The sequence below is a fragment of the Osmia bicornis genome, chromosome 13 (genome assembly GCF_907164935.1).
Source record: "Osmia bicornis bicornis chromosome 13, iOsmBic2.1, whole genome shotgun sequence".
NCBI lineage: Eukaryota > Metazoa > Arthropoda > Insecta > Hymenoptera > Megachilidae > Osmia > Osmia bicornis.
The window spans coordinates 9,164,563-9,180,295 of NC_060228.1; the positions used below are offsets into that span (position 1 = coordinate 9,164,563).

The 15,733-nt window shown below is 30.6% G+C and overlaps 4 protein-coding genes across 7 annotated transcripts; 2 read left to right on the plus strand and 2 right to left on the minus strand.

Annotated features, from left to right (window-relative positions):
- Positions 1 to 70: 70 nt before the first annotated feature.
- Positions 71 to 1,934, minus strand: LOC114873658 (F-box only protein 28). Its single transcript, XM_029182227.2, has 3 exons — positions 1,654 to 1,934; positions 1,329 to 1,577; positions 71 to 1,265 (listed from the first exon to the last, which is right to left on the minus strand). Exons 1-3 carry the CDS (start codon positions 1,738 to 1,740, stop codon positions 507 to 509), a joined length of 1,095 nt encoding a protein of 364 aa, XP_029038060.1. The 5' UTR covers positions 1,741 to 1,934; the 3' UTR covers positions 71 to 506.
- A 106-nt stretch (positions 1,935 to 2,040) lies between these two features.
- LOC114873655 (importin-7) lies at positions 2,041 to 8,038 on the plus strand. 3 transcript variants are annotated; one of them, XR_006830014.1, is made up of 19 exons: positions 2,041 to 2,254; positions 2,996 to 3,074; positions 3,146 to 3,296; positions 3,381 to 3,539; positions 3,671 to 3,827; positions 3,957 to 4,321; positions 4,441 to 4,586; positions 4,650 to 4,813; positions 4,894 to 5,013; positions 5,129 to 5,455; positions 5,525 to 5,711; positions 5,772 to 5,995; positions 6,074 to 6,166; positions 6,241 to 6,467; positions 6,540 to 6,745; positions 6,823 to 7,089; positions 7,179 to 7,322; positions 7,411 to 7,785; positions 7,888 to 8,038. XR_006830014.1 is itself a non-coding variant. In XM_046288423.1 (19 exons), the coding sequence occupies exons 1-18, from the start codon at positions 2,171 to 2,173 to the stop codon at positions 7,476 to 7,478; spliced, it is 3,168 nt and encodes a 1,055-aa protein (XP_046144379.1). In that variant the 5' UTR covers positions 2,041 to 2,170; the 3' UTR covers positions 7,479 to 7,509; positions 7,679 to 8,038. The 3 variants fall into 3 exon arrangements, 2 of the variants coding, with proteins under 2 accessions (XP_046144379.1, XP_046144380.1); XM_046288423.1 differs by having other exon boundaries at positions 7,411 to 7,509; positions 7,679 to 8,038; XM_046288424.1 differs by having other exon boundaries at positions 7,411 to 7,509.
- A 1,092-nt stretch (positions 8,039 to 9,130) lies between these two features.
- On the minus strand, positions 9,131 to 10,613 carry LOC114873659 (NEDD8-conjugating enzyme Ubc12). 2 transcript variants are annotated; one of them, XM_029182229.2, is made up of 4 exons: positions 10,372 to 10,613; positions 9,821 to 9,915; positions 9,550 to 9,756; positions 9,131 to 9,463 (listed from the first exon to the last, which is right to left on the minus strand). In XM_029182229.2, exons 1-4 carry the CDS (start codon positions 10,427 to 10,429, stop codon positions 9,323 to 9,325), a joined length of 501 nt encoding a protein of 166 aa, XP_029038062.1. In that variant the 5' UTR covers positions 10,430 to 10,613; the 3' UTR covers positions 9,131 to 9,322. The 2 variants fall into 2 exon arrangements, with proteins under 2 accessions (XP_029038062.1, XP_029038061.1); XM_029182228.2 differs by having other exon boundaries at positions 10,327 to 10,610.
- Positions 10,614 to 10,888: 275 nt separating this feature from the next.
- Positions 10,889 to 15,637, plus strand: LOC114873657 (FAS-associated factor 1). The gene is given in 13 exon segments (XM_029182225.2): positions 10,889 to 11,319; positions 12,625 to 12,693; positions 12,768 to 13,050; positions 13,136 to 13,255; positions 13,258 to 13,312; positions 13,419 to 13,695; positions 13,758 to 13,860; positions 13,928 to 14,073; positions 14,150 to 14,304; positions 14,386 to 14,581; positions 14,677 to 14,780; positions 14,842 to 15,154; positions 15,341 to 15,637. Coding segments are annotated over 13 exon segments (1,941 nt in total). The 5' UTR covers positions 10,889 to 11,280; the 3' UTR covers positions 15,422 to 15,637.
- Positions 15,638 to 15,733: the final 96 nt, after the last annotated feature.

The following is a 15,733-nucleotide window of genomic DNA, read 5'->3' on the forward strand; positions in this document are numbered from 1 at the left end:
CATTTTATTTCGTACATAATTTTTAAAAGCTTTGAGTATTACAAACTGAAACATATATTGCATATTCAAATATATATAAATGTATGCGCCTGGTATATCTTTTATTAAATTTATTGTCACTAATTTTACAAGCAATATTACATGGTATTTAATCTAGTACCAAATGAAATTTGTTCTGTAAAGCAATATATATAAATTTTTCTTTGAGATCTTATCAAGTTTCAGTTAATTTCTATATTTCAGTACTTAAAATAATACATATAAGTTACATTATTGTATAGTTATACTTTTTAATACATTCATTAACTGCATTACAGATTTATACAATAAATAAAAATAAACACTTTCCTATTAAATTTTAAAATAGGTTTAACTTTATATTATGAAAACAATTACATGGTTTAAATTTAAATATAAAGGAAGTTTAAATTTATTTAGTTAACATAAAAAATGCAAAATTTTGTTAATTTCGTTTTTCATATACAACCACATTATGTACAAACAAGTTAATGTGAAGTTGAAGGATATCCTTCTATAGCATTACCTGCAAGAAGATCAGTCATAAATTTTTTAAATTTGACATCTTTTGCATCAGTAGATGATATTCTTTCTACTATTAATTTACGCTTTTTCGTTTGTAATTCTTTTGTTTGCAACGAATCAGATTCTCTTTGATTAATAATATCTATATGTTTCCGTTTACAACTTTCTATAGAATCAGGTTTCTGTGTTTCTTCTCTCGCACGACTCAATTCAGCCGTTAAATCAACCATTTTTTGTTCCCATTCTTCGAGATGCTTTCTCATTTCGGCCAATTGTATATCTTGATCGTGTATCTTTTTTGCCTGTTCCTGTAACTTTAAACTTTGTAATCGCATTTGAAACCCTTGCCGTTTCATTCGAAGTTTCATTTTACTTATTTGACCTTTCATAGATAGAACAGACAATTTATTTTTCTTAGTACGGCTATAAATTTTTTTGAATGTCTGATTTAATTTTTCTGAATTAAAGTTGTGTGGCAGTGATGCATTATTTGGGTTCGTGGTATGATGAGAAATCATTAAATTTGTACCAGGTATTTCATACCCTACATTACTAACAACAGTTGTACAAATACTGTGCTTTAAGTCTGGTAAAATTTTCTCATCAAAATGTTCCATAGCCATACTACTAATATCTCTTAGCTCTTGAAGTATTTCATGAGCTCTGGGTGGGGTTTTAGAATCACGAATCAAGCGAAGAACTCGAAAGATTTCATCAATTACCTAATAACACATTAAATAAAATTAAAATAAATCATAACATTGACAATATAATCAATACCTTACCTTTCCAGGAATGAAACAACATAAATTAAGGTCCACATATTTTATAAAAGTCATTGATAACATAGATATTCTAGTTTCAATTGCTGTTAGTATATCACAATGACGTGCCAAGGGATGACTTCTTCGTTCTGATTCTCTTCGTGGTAATTGACTTTTTACTGCACGCAAACATTGTGCATGGTATTTCTCCATCAAGTTAAAACCTCGATTTAATAATTTTTTGCATATTCTGTCAAACTGCTTACAAACCTATCAAACAAATGTTATAAATTATTATGTATGTAATTCTGAAGAAATAATTAAAAAAATTGAAAATTAATCTTACAATTCTGTATCGAGAAATTTCATCGTATGTAAGGTTAGATAAAATTGTTTCCAGAACAACGTCAGGAAGGTTTATTAATTGCAACATATCACTATTAAGTTGTGTTCTTATTAAATTTATAATACTTCCACTCGATACAAATTTTCTAACTAATGTTAATTTATGTTTCTTTTTTAGATAATGCAATATTGCAAGTACAGTGCACTTTTAAGTATGGTGCATACAATTACGATTACAATGTTTTGACCGACCGATGACCTATAAACAAATATAGTTGTTGCATGTGCATCTATTTGCAACACAGTTTGCTATCTAGATTTTTGTAACCTAGTGAATATCGATAGTTTCCTCTCTTATTTGTTCTATGCTTAATGGCCGGATGTAACGCACATCAGCTTAGCTGCCATATTGTTGTGTCACGTGACGGGGGAGTAACGAGGTGAATGCGCCGGGTCGAATTCGTGAGGAAGAGTCTAAAAATTTTTACACTATCGACTTTAAGCAAACCAATTACAAGATGGATGTACGAAAAGTGACAGAATTGTTGCGTGCCACGATCGACCCAGCGCAACAGAAACAAGCTGAAGAACAATTAAATCAGGTCGGTCAACTGATCAAAAACGTGCTCGAATGATCGACACTTGGATAGAAACATGTGTCTTTTTACTCGAATTTTTCTTCGTTATTATTTATGTATTCGTAATATATAATTGATTGTTCACTAATGATTAAAGAAGATAGATTTGTTTCTATATTTGTTAGAAATAACATTAATAATTTCTTTATTAACTCCATTTCCCTTAAACGACCTTTAACCAAATTCATTTATCATGTTCCTTTAATGCATTTTTTATTTACAAGTTCTTTTGTATGTAAGCACTTTGTTTTTATACATCAGACCCGATAGATGAATTTTTCAACACTTATAAGTGTTTCTATTGTTCTATAGTTATATGTATTTTGGAATCAAAGAACTTAATCCTTAATTACATGACCATTTTTACAATTTGGTAAGTTATTATGGTTTATCAAATTACAGTTTCACCTGTTTTTAATTATTTAATATTTCACATCCATTATATTCATCATTTAATATTGCTGAATCATCTTGTATTTTATGCTTTTTTAACAGTATATTGTATAATGAATAATAATAGATTTATAATCTATATATATATATATGTATATATATGTATGTTAATATATTAATACAAAATTATATTAATTTGTTTAATCATGTAATAGTAATAATACCAATTATGTTTAAACTAAATATGAGGAAAAATACATATTTATACATCATATTTGTTAGGTATATGTATAATATATTTAATATTTTCAGATCCATAAAATTATTGGTTTTGCACCAACCTTACTCCAAGTAGTAATGACTGCAGAGCAAATGCCTGTACGACAAGCAGGTAATTAACAAAGAAAACTTATTATAGGAAAAAAAAGAAAATTAATTAATGATCATTCAATATCAATTTAGGTGTTATATATTTGAAGAATTTAATTACAACAAATTGGGCTGATAGAGAATGTGAAAATGGTCCTGTTGAATTTAGTATTCATGAACAAGATCGTGCAATGATACGTGATGCAATTGTTGATGCTCTTGTACATGCACCAGAACTTATCAGGTGTGTTATACTCCCATAATTAATTTAAATATTACAGATATTATTGATATACCTATTAATAAGCTCTTTTTCCTGTTAATTTAGAGCACAATTAGCTGTTTGTATTAACAATATTGTGAAACATGACTTTCCTGGAAGATGGACACAAATAGTGGACAAAATTACAATATATTTACAGAATTCAGATGCTTCCTGCTGGCCAGGTGTTTTACTTGCACTCTATCAGCTTGTTAAAAATTTTGAGTACGTTAAATTAAAGTATTTCTTTCTATTATTATATTGAGATTATTATTAATGATATAAATGATACATACAAAATATACACCATGCTTAAACACAAGACCTGATAATAGTAAGTTTTGATACTTCTGTAGGTATAAAAAAGCAGAGGAAAGAGGGCCATTGAACGAAGCAATGAATCTCTTATTTCCTATGATTTATCAATTAATGTTGCGACTTTTACCAGACCCTTCAGAACAATCGGTATTGCTTCAAAAACAGATATTGAAAATATTTTTTGCCCTTACACAGGTATGTAAATGTATTATCTTATTTTTTTATTCTACTTCTACTAATTAGAGATTGAAAATTGCAAATTTTTCAGGACGTCATTTTATTGTACCTATAATTTTAATTACCCTCGAGATTCATTGTTTTCAGTACACACTTCCTTTAGATTTAATTCCAAAACAAGTTTTTTCGCAATGGATGGACGTGGTACGACAAGTTGCCGATAGACCAGTTCCTCCCGAGACTAATAATCCAGATTTGGATGACGACGAACGAGCAGAATTGCCATGGTGGAAATGTAAAAAATGGGCACTTCATATTCTTCATAGAGTGTTCGAGAGATATGGCAGTCCCGGAAATGTAACCAAAGAATATCAGGAGTTTGCTGAATGGTACCTGAGAACTTTCAGTGGTGGTATACTTGAAGTCCTTTTAAAAATTTTGGACCAATATCGAAGAAAAATATACGTATCACCTAGGGTGATACAACAATCAATTAATTACATTAATCAAGGGTAAGGAATAAAATAAAACTATTTAATTATTTAAGCTTCAAATTAATTTCCTTTTAGTTTTACACAATTACAGTTTTAAATTTTTATTTAAGTTGATAATTTTTTATTGCAATTTATAGTGTGAGCCATGCATTTTCATGGAAGTTCTTGAAACCACATATGTTCGAGATAATTCGTGACGTGCTCTTCCCAATACTTTCATATTCTGCTGCAGATGAAGAACTTTGGATTAATAATCCATATGAATATATTAGATTAAAATTTGGTGAGTGATTATCCATAGATTATGTAGTTTTTCATTAAAAAATTAAAATTCTTTCTTTTTCAGATATATTTGAAGATTTTGTATCTCCGGTAACTGCAGCACAGACTTTATTACACTCTGCTTGTAAAAAACGTAAGGATATGCTTCAAGAAACTATGCAATTCTGTGTGGAAGTATTAACTAGTCCAAATGCAGACCCCAGGCAAAAGGATGGTGCATTACATATGGTAATTATTTTTGTATAAAGAGGGATTTTATCTTCTTGATTTAAAAATACAACATTTTCTGAAAATAAGAGATTTTTTAGGTTGGAAGTTTGGCGGATGTATTACTGAAGAAGAAAGTTTATAAGGAGCAGATGGACAAGATGTTGTTACAGTATGTTTTCCCTGAATTCAATAGTCCTCATGGACATATGAGGGCAAGAGTAAGTGCTGTAAAATGACTTTCAGATATTAATAAGTAGAACCAATTAACTATTCTAATAAATTCATTCACTTTAATCAAACATTTATTTTTTATTCTTCTCTGTTGGATTTCAGGCATGTTGGGTATTGCACTATTTTTCTGAAATAAAATTTAAACAAGAACAAATATTAGTTGAAGCAGTTCGATTGGCGACGAATGCTCTTCTTACGGACCAAGATTTACCGGTTAAGGTAGAGGCTGCTATCGCTTTACAAATGCTTCTTTCTGCTCAAGAGAAAGCACAAAAATATGTAGAACCTTTAATTAAACCAATAACGCTTGAATTATTGACTATCGTGCGAGAAACAGAAAACGACGATTTGACGACTGTCATTCAAAAAATTGTACATACGTATTCAGAACAGCTTATGCCAATTGCAGTTGAAATGTGTCAACACCTTGTAAGTATTCAATTTTCATTTCAGTGCAACATAAAGTAAGAAACGTTGAGCTAAAAGACTTTTTTCTAGGCTACTACTTTCAGCCAAGTACTCGAAACAGACGAAGGCAGTGATGAGAAAGCTATAACTGCTATGGGATTGTTAAGTACAATAGAAACTTTATTATCTGTCATGGAAAAACAGCCACAGATCATGGCACAATTACAGCCGACAGTGCTTCAAGTTGTTGCCCACATTTTTGGAGAAAGTGTTATGGGTACGATAAATGATAAAAGAATAACGATAGTACAAATATTAATATGGTTTTGTATTTTAGAATTCTACGAGGAAGCTCTGTCATTAGTATATGATCTCACCAGAAACTCAATATCAGAAGATATGTGGAAAGTTTTGGAATTAATGTATCAATTATTCACAAAAGACGGTTTTGAATATTTTACTGATATGATGCCTGCTCTTCACAATTACATTACCGTAGATACTCCGGCATTTCTTTCTAATGAAAATCATATACTGGCTATGTTTAATATGTGCAAAGCTGTACGTTTATAGTTACATTTTTTTTTTATTAAATATAATATCAATGTTCCAATAAAATTCATAATATTTATATATTAGGTACTAACTGGAGATGCTGGCGAAGATCCAGAATGTCACGCTGCCAAGTTGTTGGAAGTTATAATCTTGCAATGTAAAGGTCATATTGATCAGGTATGAGTTTCTTTTAAATTGTTTAAAATATACATATATATCTTTATTTTCTTATCATTTTCTTATTCTTTCAGTGTATACCTTCTCTTGTACAACTTGTGTTAGAACGTTTGATGCGTGAAGTTAAAACATCAGAACTAAGAACCATGTGCTTACAAGTAGTAATTGCAGCTCTTTATTATAATCCAGCATTGTGTCTTGAAACAATGGACAGATTACAAGGCAATTTTGGACAGTCAACTGAACCAATTGCTTCACATTTTATCAAACAATGGATACACGATACAGATTGTTTCTTAGGGTAAATTTTAAAATTTATTTATTATTTAAATTTATCTATAATTAATTAATAAACAACTTTCGTATTATACAGATTGCACGACAGGAAGCTCTGTGTTCTTGGATTGTGTACTTTAATTAGTATGGGTCCAGCAAGACCGCCAGCAGTGAATGAATGTGCTCAGCGAATTATACCATCCTTAATTCTTTTGTTTGATGGTTTGAAACGAGCCTATGCAGCAAAGGTAAACGACACCGATGACGAAGAGAATGAGGAAGATGATAGTGATATTGACACAGGTAATAATTTCTATCTTTATTTTTCTTCGTTTTTTTTTTATTTAATAAATAACTGTAATTTTACTATATTTTAATAGAAGTGTTATCATCGGATGAAGATGAAATCGACGATGCTAGTCAGGAATATTTGGAAAAATTACAAGAGAAGGTGACAAGGTCATCTACTCAACATGGTTTTAATGTATCAGCTACACTTCAAGATGGTGATCACAGATCAGACGTTGACGGTGATGATTCAGAATACGATGCCAACGAAGAAACCCCACTTGAGTGCTATGCCACACCATTAGATTCGGAAGATACGAATCAAGATGAATATGTTGTTTTCAAAGAAGTAATGCAAAGTAAGGAAATACTTGTACTTCAGCCAATTTGAATTTAATAATTTTATGTGATTTACGTGTTTAATGAAATGTATGTACATTTTTGTCAGCCATTGAAAGAACAGATACAGTTTGGTACAGGGCATTAACAGGTCATTTAACTTCAGAACAGCAAAAAGCATTACAGGAAGTTATTCTATTGGCAGATCAACGCAAAGCAGCCCTTGAAAGTAAAAGAATTGAACAGAGTGGAGGTACGTTTTTTTTTTTTTTTTGTTTAATCTCTCCAAATTAATGTTAATATATTTTGATATAATTTTTATATAATATTTTTGTTTTTAGGTTACGCTTTTCATTCGCAGACTGTCCCTACGTCGTTTAACTTTGGTGGAACGCCTCTGAGCCGATAAAGACTCCTGATCGTTTATATTTTTATGTTAAGTAAGTAAATAAATTGCGAAGCATCCGAGTCGAGTATCCTCAACAATGCAATACATGTTCCCACTCCGTTAAAACCGAGTTATACACGCGAGTCAAAATAAACGAGAGAACATCCTTTTTTCTTTTTCGTTTGTTCCTTCACGTTTTTTCTGGCTTTTTATGACTATAGCTCGGTACATACAACAATGGTAGCATCCTTTCGAGCGTTTGGAAATTCATTCCACGATGGAATCTGCGAAGAAGCACGTTTCTTTTTTCTCCGCACACTAGTAAAATGTAATGATAGAACAAATTTTATATCTAAATTAAATAAAAAATAATAAATTTCATTTTCTTATATAAAAGATATCCTTGATCATTATATATTTCAATTTCCAGATGCCAGGGATTAAATTCTGATCTTGTTTCCAAATCACCCCGTGCTTCTTTGCGGAACTCACGTCAATCCATTGTCCAGCGCGATCGAATCTTTTTTTTTTTTTTTTGTACGAGAAAGAGAAAAGAATTACATGTGAAAATAGAAATGAAAGTATAAAAGAAGAGGAAAGAATGTATGTATGCATGTTTTTTATATGAGAGAGGAAAATAGAGATGGAAAGGGAGAAAATATTTCGATCGCTCTTGAAGCGCTCGAAAAAGTGCCTTCAACATGCTCGACGCGGATGGGACCTAACTTAAAGACATTAAAATTGGATCGAGGCTAGGACGCTTCTCTAGTTTGTAAGTTTCGTAAACACTGTACTAAAGTATAATAAATTAATGCTAATTAAAAAAAAAAAAACAACTCAAAAATTTTCAGCTTTAAGATTTTATTCAACTGTTTTTCTTATTAAAATGTAATAAATAAAATTTTCAGTTAACTAAATCGATCGATCATTGAATAACAGAATATCTTGCTGTATGTATATACTTTAATTAAATAAGATTTCTTATTATAAATTTACAACTTTATAGAAGTACAGGTGCAGTATAAAGATAGTACATTTTTTTTTTTTTATTATTATTCAATGGATAAAAAGAAAAATTGTCATATCATCAGGGTGAGGATAACTGAAAAGTGAAATATAGAATTTTTTTCTTTAACAGCCTTATATTCCACTTTCGATTAATACATAAATTAAGTTATATGGTTTCAAATGAAGAGCACAGCAGGATACATATCAATTTATAGAAAATAATTTATATCCTGCGGAGCGGCCTTCAATATGGAGATACATTTATGAAAGAAGTTGCGACAATCACGATCACATATACGTTTGCAAATCTCATACAAGTATATTATATATGTATATTTTTTTATTATTACAATAGGCAACAATCGTAAGTATAAGTATTTGAAATTTAAAATTAAATTTGACAATTGTAATTAAAAACAATTTCCTATTAATCATGACAAATTGAATCGCAAGTTCATTTTTGTATGTGGTTATGGTAAAAAATATATCTAATAAAGTAATAATACTTTGTAATCACAGATGTATTTTTAAGGGAAATTTTTCGTTTTAATTACGTTTATCAATGGTTTGTCGATTAAGAAACTTGCAAACGTAAACGTAACATTGACACTTGGCTAAATTTCAGAGAAAAAGTAAAACAAGGAAAAGAAAATAGTATCCCACGATTCCAAGATAACAGCGCATCGATGGCATTTTTACCGATGGTGTATATTGATCAAAGGTACAAAGCACTCGAAGAGACACAATGATGCTCGCTAATAAATGAAAGAGGTAGAAGTGAAGAACATGTTCAAAGCATAAAACAGTTTTTTTCTTAACCTCTTTCCTCAATGTGTCCTCAAAGAAACCGAGCGCTATCACTTAAGACACCGTTCAAAATAAGACGATCCAACATAGCCACCTCTCATTGCTTTTGCTACATTTTGCTCAAATACTCTCCTGTTATTCTGCAAAACCTCTGCTGCATCTTTATTCAATGGATCTTCTGGGTTTGGTTCCTAAAATAATAATATTTTTTTCCGATTTTTTTATATATATATATACACACACACACACACACACAGACATTGTAAATATTAAATACCAAAAACAGATACTGTAGTCCATAGACAATAGAATTAATTGTGAGAACTGGTTTCCAATCTTCTCTTAAAATATTCAGACATACATTGCCATCCAAGTCAATATTAGGGTGATAAACTTGTGTTTCACATTTTACTTTAGGTGGTTCATGCGGATAATTTGGTCCAACTTTAAAGCTGAAAACAAACCTTCCACCTCTATAAAATCCCTGAAAAATTAAGAAGCCAACTTTTTATTTCAATAAAAAATATTATTGTATACAACATCCTTACCTCGTCTGGGCAAATAATTAGTTTAAAACTGAGAAGATCGTCTGGATCAGGAAACTCTGTTCCACATGTTTTTGGCAGGTTGAGCTCATTTATATCTAGGTAAAACAAAAGTTACATTACATTTTAAATTTCATAAAGTAATTATAAATTACTTTATTGATAATCTATAGTTTCTTAGATTTATACAACTATTTATGTATCAATAAATACATCTTAACAAAACAAGTGATATTAAGTTAATTTATTGGTGTGTTACATGTATATTAAAGAAATTAAAAATGAAATATATATGCACATACATATATACATATAATAGTTGTGATAAAAATGGACATTAATTATTACTCATTGTCAGTTTAAAATTAAATACTAAATGAGAATCTTAAGAAACCTTTAATTAAATTTCTTCCAACTGATAAATACAATTGTTTTGTACATTGTGGATGATTCTAACTAATAAATGAAAAAGAAATTAGTAAAAGGACAATGAGTAACCGTCAATAAACCTTTTGTGATTCTTAGTTGTGCTGCAGATGCCTTCTTTTGAGTACCAGCTTTCGGCGATTCGCCATCCTTTTTCGCTTGTTTTAACGAGAATAATTTGATCATGATAAAGTGGCGGTGCCCGGCGTGGAAGGCATAAAAGTCTTCTTCCTCGATCGGCCACGCGCACAAACTATAATGCACGCAACAAAACTCTTTTTGACAATGGAAACAATTACTATAAATTTACGACTGATTTCACGTGGACGGAAGAAAATTCGTTTCTGTTACTGTCACGGTATTAAAATACATATGTATTTTTCACACTTAAAAGTTAAGCCCGTATCTCATTCATCTAATGCGCCTGTATGGCTCTAGCTTAAGATCATTGATTTAATAGAATATAATTTCCTTAACAATATCCTCAATATAATAATACAAATTATGAATTATTAACAATTATTTGTCTGAGTTTTAATTAAATTGTATTTTCGAACAAAAATCTAGGACAAAACTTATGGATTATGAGAATCAATCATTACTCCCATTTTTTACATGAATATTTCTTACAAATACAATTTGGGATTATAATAATAAAATCTGTAGAATTTCGAACGTTTAACTTACTTTACAATAAATGTAAAAAGTAATTTATATAATATCCTTATCTTTTAAATATGATTGGAGAACGCTTGTAACGATTTCAATTCCTACCAATCGTATATTAGAAAACTTTAGTTAAAAAGTGATAATATCTTTCTTCGGGCATTGCCCGATATACGAATAATTGTTTAAGGCTGCAAGAGAAAATATATAAACACACATTGATGGTTCAGTGGTCGTTTCAAGTTAACGCGAGGTTTAAGACGTCAATGGCTTACACTCGTTGTGCATATTGCTTATAACGATTGAGAAAGTATCGAATAGATTTCATAGCTTGTATATTCGCTTAAGTTTTGACAGTAAACGACAACACGATGGACGGAACACGGGATGAAATTTTAGCTGACTTCCAGGTGATTCATTAAAACATTCATTATTCCCTAATTTTAAATACAAATACAATTTTAGGTTATGATGTATACGTAGATGACATTGACAGTAGTTGAAATCCACAGATAAAGAATTATATTTTCCGATTGTTTTTGTCTTCAAATTCGTTAAAATTCAATAATAGTTCAAAACATTCAGAATGTTTGAGTGATATTTTGTACTACTTGATATCATAAAATTATCATAAAATATCATTTTTTTTCGTCTGTACGTTACTTTCTTTGTTTTCATATAATTCTGTTTATGAGTCATAAAACTATTTAAGTAAGTCTGTAAAATAACAAATATCAAACATTGATATTACCATTGATTAATCTATTTTGAAAATTAATCTTGTACACTGTTGGCTAAAAGTTTTCCCTGCTTCGTTTAAAACATAAACCAGTGACAGTATCGCTGTAATATTACATCTGTAATTTCTATAAATTGCATTGTTGATAGCGCGTAGGTGGAAAGTGGTTTTTAATAAATTCTGACGATTTTATGTTAAGAACTAATCTGTCCTAACTCATCCGTTATTAACACGTTCGAGATGCTGTAGATTTACGCTGTCAGGACCTACAGCATTCGGTTCGCACAGCGTAGATCTACCGGGTTAAAAACGGCTTTGCACTGATCGCGTGTCTTTTCCGGCAAGTCTTGATTGGTTTGTTGGAGACGGGAAAAATCACAATGTATTCAACCCCGTTGCCGGTACCCTTAAATATGTAAGCGTAATAGTTTTAGAGCTATTACGTACGAAGGACCTTCCGTCTCTTACGCGTGTCCCCTACGCTGATGTAAGGGTAACATACTATTAGTACGTTACCGACGTTCTGTAGTCCAAGGTATCATTTTTCAGCAGAAAAACGCTCAGCCACATGTTACAAAAATAGCCCAAGTTTTCCTTACTCGGGATCATATTCAAATGCTTCCGTAGTTGCCTCGTTTTCAACATCTTAACCCGATTGACCATGATCAGTCGGCGTCTTCGACATTATCCGCATCCCCTGGCTAATGTTGAAGAACTGTATGGATGCTGCCCCCTTCCCCCAAAGTTACCATCCAGCACCCGATCAATTCCCTCCTTCACTGTACAACTGCTGTGCTAAGAGTACTCGTGTGCCTATGTATCAAAGGCTATTACGGTGAGTTCAGCATTCTTTGTATATTACCTACTTATGTATGTATACAAAGTTTTGTTATAATATCAGAGGAGGGAACTTTTGGCCAACAGTAGTACTTACATGATCTATTTGTTTAATCTAAATAAATATATATTGTTTCAGGCATGTACAGGAATTGATGATGTTGGAGATGCTATTAAATATCTAGAGGAATCAAATTGGGATTTATTGGTAAATCTTTGTAATCATGCTTATTTGCATGATACATTTAAAAGTCTGTTAATGTTTCATTTTATATTATACAGGCAGCTGTAAACCAAGCTATGCCACGTGGTACACAACAATTACCTTCTGAAATAAGTCCAGATATAGAAATGATAGAGGAAATTGAAAGGATGCCTCACTCGTCTACATTATCATCTCAGACTGTTTGTACTTCAAAAAATAACTCAAAAGTTGATGTAGTAGAAAATTCGAAACCAGGAACGAGCAAACCTAAAAGTTGTGTAAGAGGAAGAACACTCACATTCCATATTATTCATTTAAATAATGAGTATGAAATAAATTTATCTGAACAGTCATCATTAAGTAAGTAATAAATAGATATTTCTTTTATAATTGAAATTAAAATTATAATTAACGTTAATTAAAACTACGTACATGTATTTCTTAGAGGATCTCAAACAGCTCATATGGGAACAAACAAATATTCTACCTTGTCAACAACGCCTTCATGGATGGAAGAAAGAACCAGAATCACTTTATACATCATTGCAATCATTGGATTTACCTAAAGAAATCCTTTGTATGTGTCTCCTATATCTGAAGATGTAGATCTAACAACTGATATGTAAGTAAATCGTTTAAAATTGATATATTTATATATCAATATTAAATATTGGCGCATATACATATAAAAAATTTGCAAGTATAATACATATTTATTATCCTTCCAGTGTGAGTTTACCAAATCGTATGACTCAGACATATACTTTAAATATTAAAGATGAAATACACAAGAAAACATATAATTTAAAATTTTCTGGAACAAGTACAATCTTGGATGTAAAATCAGGAATTTATGCATTAATAGATGTTCCAGTACGAAATCAACAATGGAAAGGTTGGCCAAGTTTAGTAAAAAATGATAGTATTATGTTAGCACAAAGTGGAATTTCTTATCCAGAACATGACCTTTCCGTTAATGAACTTCCTATGAAAGAAGAGAAAAAGGTATTTACTTTAATTACTTGTAAATATATATAATAGTAAAAGTAACATATATTTAATTTTAGGATATTATAGATTTGGTTGAGAGTGATAGTTCTATCGATGAAGATGATATAGAAGATGGTATTTTCGTAGATAACGTTATATCTACTAAAATTCAACGTCTTAGTAAGTAATTTTAATTCTCTATGTATATTAATACTTATAAGTGCTAACACGTGACTATTTGTTATAGTGCCAGAAAATGTAACAGACGAGACGATAGGCACAGTACATTTTGCAGAAGAATTTGTAAAACGATATGGGCCTGCACATCCAGAATTTTTTACTGGTAAATTTAAAGATGCTGTCAAAGAATCATGTTTGAAACCAGCAAAAGAGGTTTGCAATTAATCAAATCAGACAGATTTTTAATTGGTAAATTTATGTAAAATGTTAATATTTTGTATTATTTTAGAGAAAATTGTTAGCTGTGTATTTACATCATGACAACAGCGTGTTAGCCAATGTATTTTGCACGCAGTTACTGAGTTGCGAAGCAGTACTTCAAGTTTTATCTGCAAATTTCATTGTATGGGGTTGGGATATTACATATGAATCTAATAAACAAAGGTACATATCATTGTACAGAAAGGTACTACCTATATTATGATGATATACTTCTTTTCCTTAATAAGATATATTGATTTGTAGATTTCTTTCCTCGGTGAAACAAACATTAGGTTCGGTTGCAACGTTAGCTATGAAGAATATAGATGTTGATACTTTACCTGCTCTTGTTATTATAATGAGAACTAGATCTAATACAGAAATATTTACAATAGTACATGCCAATGTAGGAGTGAATGAACTGTTAACCAGTTTAATTCACGTTGTTGAAGTGTTCCAGGTACGAAAATCAAACATATTATTTTAGGAAGCTGTTAGCATTTTATGTTCACCAATTTTATCCCTTTTTTTTTATTTAAAACAAAAACAAAATAGGAACAGAGACGTACCGATATTGGCGTGGAAGAAGAAAGGCAAGCCAGAGAAAGAGTAAAACAAGAACAAGATAGAGCATATCAAGAAAGTTTAGCGGCAGACAGGTAAAACAAAAATTATTATTTTAATGAAATTATGTTTTTAATAAAAAATATATAATTTTAGAGCGAAAGAAGAAGCAAAACAAATGCAAGAAGAATTAGAAAAACAACGAAAAGAACAGGCTGAAAATGAAAGGTTGGCCGAAGAAGCAAGAAAAGAAGCTCATAGACAGGCTGTAGAATCAAGTTTACCTCCTGAACCACAACAAGGAACTAGCGATGGTGTATTAAAAGTACGAGTGCGACTACCAGCTGGCAAATTTCTGGAGCGTAGATTTCAATCTGATACACCATTACAAACACTTCTTAATTTTCTCATTGTGGAGGGTTATCCAACAGAGGAATATAAAGTTCTATGTAGTTGGCCTCGAAGGGATGTAAGTAGATGATGTAAGCATTTGAGTTCTTATTACATAGATATTTTCTATGTTGTTACTGTTGTTTCGTCAAGTTAAATACGAATAAATATACATATGTATATACGTTTCCAATTCATGACAATATTATCCTAAAAACTTTTTATCAAAGCTTGAAATAAAATTAATTTTACATCTCTGTTTTAGTTAACATCTATGGATTCAAAACTTACTCTGATGGATCTGAAATTTTGTCCTCAAGAAACAGTAATATTAGAGGAACGATAAGTGATTTGTTGTAATTAAATTAAAGATGTAGAAATTAAGCATTGCAATATTCTGAAAATGTTATTTATTTAATAATTTTCGAATAGTTATCAGTTAGAATGAGTTCTGTTTATTAAGCAACTACATTTTTATGCTGGTCTTTTCGTACTATTCATTCGTACATAAAATGTAGTTTTATATTATAAAAAAAAAAAAAAAAAAAAGAAATCCTTTCCATGCATGTGCATTGTATATTTTAAATTCCTAAAAATAAATTACATTTCGAGAAACCTCAAACAAAAGTAGCCTTTTGTTTGTCGTTACCATGTTTGC